The sequence below is a fragment of the Sinocyclocheilus anshuiensis genome, unplaced genomic scaffold (genome assembly GCF_001515605.1).
Source record: "Sinocyclocheilus anshuiensis isolate Anshui unplaced genomic scaffold, SAMN03320099.WGS_v1.1 scaffold1015, whole genome shotgun sequence".
Lineage (NCBI taxonomy): Eukaryota > Metazoa > Chordata > Actinopteri > Cypriniformes > Cyprinidae > Sinocyclocheilus > Sinocyclocheilus anshuiensis.
In genome coordinates, this window is record NW_015546029.1 from 1,303,414 (window position 1) to 1,312,779 (window position 9,366).

General features: G+C 36.4%; 1 protein-coding gene across 1 annotated transcript in view; it reads left to right on the forward strand.

Annotated features, from left to right (window-relative positions):
* The window catches only part of LOC107698739 (S1 RNA-binding domain-containing protein 1-like), a 62,944-nt gene that overhangs the window by 6,317 nt on the left and 47,261 nt on the right, over nt 1–9,366 (forward strand). The window contains exons 6-12 of the mRNA XM_016499839.1: nt 448–565; nt 693–831; nt 1,421–1,517; nt 2,688–2,850; nt 5,995–6,098; nt 7,604–7,711; nt 8,706–8,863. Of these exons, the coding sequence (XP_016355325.1) occupies nt 448–565; nt 693–831; nt 1,421–1,517; nt 2,688–2,850; nt 5,995–6,098; nt 7,604–7,711; nt 8,706–8,863 (887 nt within the window). The remainder of the gene's footprint in view (nt 1–447; nt 566–692; nt 832–1,420; nt 1,518–2,687; nt 2,851–5,994; nt 6,099–7,603; nt 7,712–8,705; nt 8,864–9,366) is intronic.

Sequence of the window (9,366 nt, forward strand, 5' to 3'; positions counted from 1 at the left end):
ATATTGGCCTTTATAAAGGTAAATGACATCCTGTGGTAAATATTAAAAACATGCAGATTTAAGTATGTAAAAGCTGACAGAAAAGTGATGAAAATATTGCTTCAGAATAAATTGTTTACACCACCAAAAATCTCGGTGATGCGACACTTTTGTTTTGTGGGAATATTTTGTATGGGATATTGTCTGCTGATATGAAAAGTTCACTGTATATCGTAATAACAAATAGAATTTTTGACAGCGATGAAATTTTGTTTTCTTTTTACATTTAAACGCGTTAAATATTACATATACGTGTAATATAATGTGTATTTCCATCACAGGCTTGGTCTTAAATTTCACATAAGGTGGTATTAAAAAGGTCTTAAAAAGTCTTACATTTACATTGTTCATATCTGTAGACACCCTGTAACATAAGTACACAGAGTTATTTTTATTCATATGTCTTAGGTCAGTGGCAAAGAAGAGCAAATCTGTTTCTCAGACACTAAAGAAAGAGGGGGTTCTTACTTCAGAGCTGGAAATGGCTCTAAAGAACTGCACAACGGCTGGTGATATAGACCATGTGGTGAGAACAAAACAAAACAAGCTTCTCAGCTTACTTATTAATGTGAAACTTTGACCATTTGGTGAGTTTTTGACTGTGAGTGACCCAATAATAGCTTGTACTTATGTTTTTTTTTTTCTTTCTTTAGTATGCTCCCTATAAAAAGGGCAGTAAGCTGTCCAAGGCCCGGCGAGCTAAGGAGCTAGGACTGGAGCCTGTTGCATTGGCTCTGCTTCAGGCACCCCAGACACTGGACCTGCATTCCTCGATCCAGCCCAACACTAAAGGTATCAGCCCTCTGCATACTTACAACAGCCAGCCTGTTGTAACGGTGCTTGTACACCAGCGTTCACTACTCATTGTCCTCTGATGTGTGATGCTCACCCAGAATGTACATTAAATTAACATTGATGCTTTCTGAAACTGATCAATGGCCCCAACATCATCACTTCCATGTATTGTTTTAATATGAGTCTTTTATATTTTTATCTTTGCCGCCTAAATTACTGAATAAAATAAAAAGAATGATAAAAGACATCGAGTCAATAGAGGGCAGCAAAGTACTTTAGGATTTTTTTGTGTTGTTGTCTGCTTATGCTTATGGGCAGTTGACATTGACATATTACGGCAGTGACATAAGCAGCATTGTGACATTTTTCTAGGCGTTTCTCTCATTTATGCACATTCTTATGCATGAGGTTTAAATATTATTTTATAACTATATGGGATTTCTACTTCTAAAAAATCGGGAAAAAAAATTGCAAATATTCCACACTTTCCACCAAAAAAATGCAGTTCTCATAAGTTAATGCAGGGCCACTGATGACTGTGAATGTTGTTATGTGACATTTCAGCTGTTTCGTTTCCTGTCTGTAGGGTTGTCGACCCTGGATGAGGTGACCACAGGTGTGCAGGAGATCCTGACAGATATGATTGCAAAGGACAAAGAGACTCTCACCCATGTCCAGTCATGGTGAGACACTGATTATTTGAGCAAACTCATTATTTTCTTCTCTTAATTATCTTTCTGTTATCTATTAATCTGTTTGTCTTGTTCTGTTGTCATTATGTGGATCTCCCCACACATTTTCTAGCCTGTCAGTCCCAAATATAAGTGTGCGTTTGATAGAGCCCGACCGATATATCGTTTAACCGATATTATCGGCCGATATGAAATTTTTTTTTACAGAACATATAACGCAGATAAAATGAGTGAAATGGTGTAATTACTTAGTTTGTCCAGCAGAGCGCGCTCCATTGTTTGCTACTGGCAACCTGGATGAAACGCTTTAAAGCTTCAAGGGGTCATATGATGCGATTTCAATTTTTCCTTTCTCTTTGGAGTGTTACAAGCTCTTGGTGCATAAAGAAGATCTGTAAAGTTGCAAAGACTAAAGTCTCAAATCCAAAGACATATTCTTTATAAAAGTTAAGAGTCAGCCACACCTACCTAAAACGGCTCGTTCTAACACGCCCCCACATATCTACATCACTATGTGGGAAGATTTGCATAACGCCGCCCAAATGTTCACGCAAAGAAAGAAGGCGTAACTTTTATTCTGTGAATGCGCTGTGTGATTCGTTGTGAAAGCGAAACTACTTTGTTTGGTCTTCCATTCCCACCACTATGTCACACTTCACACTTCTCTAGTAAGTTTCGTCCGTGTGTGAAGACAGTAGCGCAAATCCGTGAATGAATGTTCTGAAGCGAAATAAACTTATATATAAGTTTAATGGAAATAAAGTTGAATGGAATTGAATTAAAGTTGAATAAAATTCAACTTTACTGTTCAGTGCACTGATATCAGACTCATTTTGAATAAAGTTTATTGTTAAATTGTTAAATGCCCTGCCTCCATCATTACATATCTTTGTCAAGTCATTATAAGTGTTTGATCACCACATGAGTGGTCATTGCAAAAAATGTGTTTATGTATATATATTCTGTTTATGTATATACTGTATTCTATATATAGTACCAGTCAAATGTTTGGACACACGAATGGGAAAGTGTCCAAACTTTTGACTGGTACTGTACTATAATATATACAAAGAATATCGGCCGATATATTGGTATCGGCCCCCAAAAAAACCCCATATCGGTCGGCCTCTAGTGTTTGACTCTATGTATGTTCGTTCTCAGGTGTGACAGGAGTGCGGTGACCATTCACTCGTCAGTGTCTAAAACAGCCCTGAAAGAACAGCAGCCACAGCAGGGCAATCAGAAGAGCAAACCAAAGGACATTGCCAAGTTCAGCCTGTATACTGACTTCACCTGCGATGTTCAGCGCATCCAGCATTATCAGGTATGGTAACCTCTTTATCTTGTGTCTTACTAGATTCACTCTACAGACAGGATACTTTCAGATCTCTAAACTTTTTTTTTTTTAATTGGAAGATTGGGACATCATTTGCAGTGATAGGCCTATAACTTTCTTACCTTCTGATATTTCAAATTCTACAGAAGCCTTTTCCACAATGAGATGTTAAAACATTTCATTTTCTGGATTAAATAATAATACAATTTATTTTATTTTTTTTTCAATTTTTTAGGTTGTCTTTTTATAAATAGTGAATCAGAGAACAGCAAATGATTGGGATAAGAAGGGGAAGTGGGTCTGGGAAATTATGAGCGTGATTTAAATTCTTACCTGGTTGTTAAATCTGACGTCACATGTCACTGTTTCCGGGTTCAAACCCTCCTCTAGATCCCAAAAGCAAATAAGGTGCTAATATCAGTAATATCAGTATTATTTATTATAATTATTAATATTTTGTATTAGCTTTTATTTTATATTTTTAGTTTTCTTTTTAATTTTAGTTTAAGTTATAGTATTTTTGTTATTTTCTTTTATTAGGTGTAATATTATTCCAGCTTTATTTAAAAAACAGAAAACATTTTTAATAGTAATCAGTAATCTGAATCATTAAAATATTGGTGTCCGGGACTTGAAATGCCATGACTACTCATTATGTATTAACTACCAGTCGAATATTTTGGACAACCTTGTCTAAAGTTATATTTCTTGTTAAAAATCTTAAAAACCTTTTAAACTAAAGGCAAAAGCCTAAAAGCTGAATTTTTTATTTATTTAACATTTTAGTCACAACATAATTCTCATGCTTGTGTTTTAGTTTTGATGACTGTTGAATTATTGTAAAATAGTACGAAAGTCATAATAAACAGTGAGCAGGTGTGTACAAACCTTTGACAGCTATTGTATATGTTCACACTCGGACACAATCCACCAGTCCTCACACACAGTGTTGTGCCATATACACAGGTCCTCGTGCCACTCTTTAAAGCTCTTCTGTCAGTGCTGTTTAACTGTATGTGTTTGTGTCAATGGTGCCCCCTTCCCCCTCTTTCACTTCATGCCCGCTTACTCAGAGTTGGTTGTGGGCCACATGTCACAGTGACTCTGTCATCCTTTTCTCCCTCTGTTCATCTCTCTCACCCCGTTCCCTGTCCCCCAGTCATTCCCGATCTCTCCCTCTTAACATATGTGACACGTCCCCCGTCCACATGCCTGTGGATTAAAGGCTAGGATTGCCAGACACTGCTTCATGATGACAGCCGCTCATGGGCTCTAGGGGAACGAGGGTTAGAGGGAGAGAGACAAAGAGCGAAAGATGGGCCGAATGAGTGAGTGAATGAGTGTTGGCGAGATCTCCTGTGAAGCATACAGTTTACCCGTTGTTAATCTGCTGACGTGGATTGTCAGTGAGTGTTAATTTGAGTTTGCCGTGACCTGTGAGCTGTCACACTCGGGCTATAATGAACCTTTTCATAGTTTTGCTAGAGAAGAGTGTGGAATGTATTTTGACAGGAGGCATGTGTATGCACACATACTTGCTTGTTTAATTTAACACATTACTTGTGAGAGTGTATTAAGGACAGATGTGTGTGTGTGTGGGGAGCGGGGGGTTCTATGTGCTCGTATTGTAAGGGTGCACCGATTGGTCTTAGTGACTCCATTATTAACAGAGGTTGCATTGATGCTTTATGTGTAAATTAGGCAGAAAGTTCATTAGCAAACTGTTTACATTAGTGGTGTAACAGTTTGTTTGAGCTTATGATAGATTGACTACAATATAATCAGTGCTAAACATCAAATGTTTTTTATAACACAAAGCTGCCCTTGCTAAAGAAAGAGATCATATTTATTTTGTATGGACAATGACCATTGGTGTATTCTGAGCCCCGTGTTGTGTATGTTTGTTTTTCTGTACATGCAAAAATAGGAAGTGAAAAGTTCATCCATTCTTTCTGTTTTTGTAGAGGCCATCCTCTATTGCTCTGTTCTACGGCAGTGCTGTTGACTTTATTTGGAGAAAAAATATTGAATCGGAATAGCTCAGTCTTTAAAATAATATTCATTTCTGTCGCTTACATTCCTCAAATTTTTCCAATTATGATTTCATTGTTATTGAGGAACATGATATGTTGAATATTTAGACTAAACTTTTTCCCTCTCTTCTGTTTTTAAAATGTCATGTCCTGGACTGTTGAGTCTGAAATATGACACTAAACCCAAATCTGTGAAAAATTGCTGATTTTGGTTGTTAAATTTAATCTGTAATTTTCCAGTTTATCAGCCTTTAATGCACTGTATGTGACAAACATAATTGTAATACTGGCTGTGTGATGGCAAGCAGAAGTGAATTTTCTTATATATCTGTGCGCCCTGTTTTTGACAGCTGTTTATTGGAAGAAATTTTGTCCTCCATTAATCTACAAAGCTATGCTCGCATGTATTTTTAGGATGTTTATGTTTCTTCTCAATGGTAATTTTACTCATGGCATGATTCAGACCAGTTTAATGTATGCATTAATGGATATGCATTAACTGCACAAGGCCAAGTTGGCAAGGACACAGGGCACGGAGAAAACTTTGATATCTGTTTTGACATTTCCCTCATCTCATGCAAAACTTCAAATGTGATAAACATCGCATGAGAAAACCCAAGTAAACAGCTGCCTTAGGGTGTTGAAATGCCAAAATATGGAAATATAATTTTCATCATATTTCTGGCTACATTAATTCACGTCTTGATCAGGCCATTAGCTGTTGAGTGGTGCAGAGGGGGCAGTTGCCTGCTCTGTGGTAAGGTGTGTGTTTTGTGTAGGGGGTTGGTGGCATTTGTCAGCTCGGTTCTTTCGCTTGGAGTCCAGATTGATGGGTCATCTTTTCCCTCTTGTTTCCTTTCAAAAGGTTTTCCTCAGAAAAGGTCAGATACTTAAAACTATTTGCTTCACAGCATGTCACTTTACCTTAGAGGGCCAGTAAGGGAAAAGTGAGAGAGACACAGAGCTTTCGGTGCGACACGAGTGCGTCTTGGTGCATGCTGACTAGTTTTAGGAGTGAACGGGAGGGGGTGGTACCGACGGTGCGCTACCGTGCCTCGCCTTGTGTCGGCTGTCTCTACAGGTTACTCTCTTGTTTCAGATGTTAGCCATTAACCGTGGGGAGAATCTGAAAATTCTGACAGTGAAGGTCAACATCCCCGACTGGGTGAAGAATGACTTCTGTAGGTGGTGCATCAATGTCAGGTCAGCACACACCCACAATGCCCACTCATGCACCACACCACATCTTCTTCCTCTCTCTCTCCCGGTCTGGCCCAGTGCTGTTGCCTGTTTGATGGGCAATGAGTTGGCAACTGACTTTTACACTGCCAGGTGTTGATAAGCCACAGTTTTTGATATTGATGTAGCTCCTTCCACGATGCCTCAGACCCTATTTCTTAAAAGGGATAGTTCACCCAAAAATGGAAATTCTGTCATTATTCACCCTCATGTCATTCCAAACCTGTAAGACCTTCGTTCATCTTCGGAACACAAAGTAAGATATTTTTAATGAAATCCGAGAGCTTTCTGACCCTGTATAGACAGCAACGCAAAAATCAGACTAGCACCACTTTTTACTTTGAGATCATTCTGAGGTTGAATACAGATTTAAAGTCTTAACAAGAAATAGTTTAATAGCTATGATACGTTTTTTAAAAATCAAATCTTTGCTTAGCTATGACAGGAAACACTGGCATCTAACAATGCAAGTTATAAAACAGTTATCGAATAAACGTGTCCTATAAACTCCTGAAACATTGGTGTCTGATATTTTAGAGCAGTCAGTGCAATTTGGGAAAGAAATCAATTAAATCTGTATGTGGGTGTGTGTGAAAATATTCAGATGTAACCCCCTTTGTAATCTTTAACATTTTCATAAGTAACTAATGTAATAAATTTTTTCTCAGTAACTGTAACTGATTACAGTTACATTTATTTTGTAATTAAATTACGTAATGCCGTTACATGTAACTAGTTACTCCCCAACACTGGTTTCTGGGCCTTGAACATGTCAGTCAGCAGGGTCAGAAAGCTCTCGGATTTCATCAAAAATATCTTACTTTGTGTTCCGAAGATGAACGGAGGTCTTATGGGTTTGGAACGACATGAGGGTGAGTAATGACAGAATTTTCATTTTTGGGTGAACTATCCCTTTAAACCAGTTATCTCCATAAATAATCATACTGTTGTGAACCCAAAATTACATGTTATAAAAATGTGTTTTGTATTTTAATTGTAATGCAACATATTTATAATAAAAAAATATATATGTTTTTATTAATTAAAAAAAATATTGATTTCTGGGTCATGTAACACTGAAGACTGAAGCAATGGCTGCTGAAAATACTGTTTTTTTTTAAAATGATTATTATTAAATAAATGCAGCTTTGGTGAGCATGTCCTTATATGTCTTGCAAAAACATAAAAAAATCCATTATCAGTTATTACTGACTTTTGAATTTCGAAGTCACTGTGCCAGAATTGATTTATCATTAAAAGAATATTTCAACTTCAATGAAAAGCACATTGTTTTCAAAAATATAATTAATGATCCCTTCATCACTTAAACTTGTAAACTTAGAACTTATCATTTCCTGTAGTGATTATACAATCACAGTCTCAGATTTCGAACGCACATACTAGTGGGTTTTTTGGCAGGCTGTATGAGCATGTAAACTGATGGACTCTATTTGCTGTATGACTTACAGGTGGAGGCCTCAGGGATTCGCACAGCCAGAACTGATGACGATTTTGAAGAATGCTATTGAAGATTCCTACAGGAGATTCATTCTGCCCTTCCTCAGTCGAGGCTACAGGTTTGTTCTTGCCGGATAGTTCCGCGCACTTTTGCGTCCATTCGTTTTTCAAAATGAAATTCGGAAAATATGGTCTTACCTTAATGGTTTAAACAAGGATGATTAGAATAAGCAGACACAAACTAATTTTCATTATTCAAAATTTGTGTTTCATAAAAATAATATAAATCTTGTTTTTTAATGTATATAAACGCTAAATTTAATTTCTACCTTTTTAGCGTCTCAGCTGAAAATATTTTTTTTATCAAAAAAATAAAAAGGAATTATAATTTTTTTTTATTGTATATATGTTGCATTACAATTAAAATACAAAATACATTTTTATAACATGTAATTCTGGGTTCACTAGAGGTGTTTAGAATCCACTCACTGCTCAAAACGCCACAGGTTTGAGTCTCTCATTATAACAAACAAAAAAGTGTAACATGATGTAAATTAGAAATTCATTGTGCAGTGTAGAGCTTCACTGATTTTAACTGAACTGTCTGAGATCGCCATAAACTGAAATGAGTGATGCTTTTTAGATCTTTGCATGCTTTCTTGGCTATAATCCATTCGGAATTTGAATACGTTTTGTTTTTTATGATGCTAAGAGGACCAATGACCGCTCACACGCTGCAAAGTTTTGGGAGTGACATCTGCATATAAATGCGGCAATTATATGTGGATGTCACTGTCATTGCAATGATAGTCTTTAACCATAACAATGGACAGGGCAAAAATATGTCAAAATCGATGTAAGCCTACATTAAGGCTACAGCACCCTCACTAATTTCAGAAGCACCCTCAGTGATTTAATTCTGGAGCCGGGCCTGCCTGTATCGGTAGAAGGAGAAATTATAATTTTATATAGTTCTATAGTATATTTATATATTTACCCCTTATATTAAAGCCTTGTGTGTAGCGCTCTAATGCGAATGCTTTTTTTCTTCCATATCTTCTTTCTCTAACATTCTGTTATTTACCTTTACAACTATTTTTCTTCCTGTCCCAGGACTAAGTTGACCACTAGTGCAGAAAAAGAGTCCATCGCCATGTTTGTTCGTAATCTGCGTCAGCGCCTTCTGATGTGTCCTGTGCGTGGGAGAGTTATCATGGGAGTGGACCCAGGATTTCACCATGGCTGCAAAATAGCAATCCTGTCCCCCACCAGTAAGAGAACCAGAATAAATGTGGAATGAACTTTGAATAAATGCTAAATCTATCTATATCCATATCTAAAACTATATCTATATCAGGGTTATTATCCTACAAATGTAACTAAAAACATAAAAATCATTACTTTAATTAAAATAAACTTTAACTGAAATTAATTTATATATCTATATATCTATTTATATATCTATCTAATGCAGGTATTTTGTCAATTGATTCTAAAAGTTTTGGGACAAAAAGAAGAATGGTGCTTTTTGTCTTAATATTTCAATGCATTTTTTTTTCATTATAATATTTATTTTATATTTTTCTAGTTTTTCTTTTGACTGCCAACTAATGGTGTCTAAAATTTGATTGTTATGGTAAATTTGAGGTGATGTTTTGAAAACTTTGTAATCACCAAATATAGACTAATATTGAAAAGGACTTAAAGGTGACATATCATGAAAATCTGACTTTTCCAGGTTTTAAGTGCTATAATCAGGTCCCTGGTGCATCTA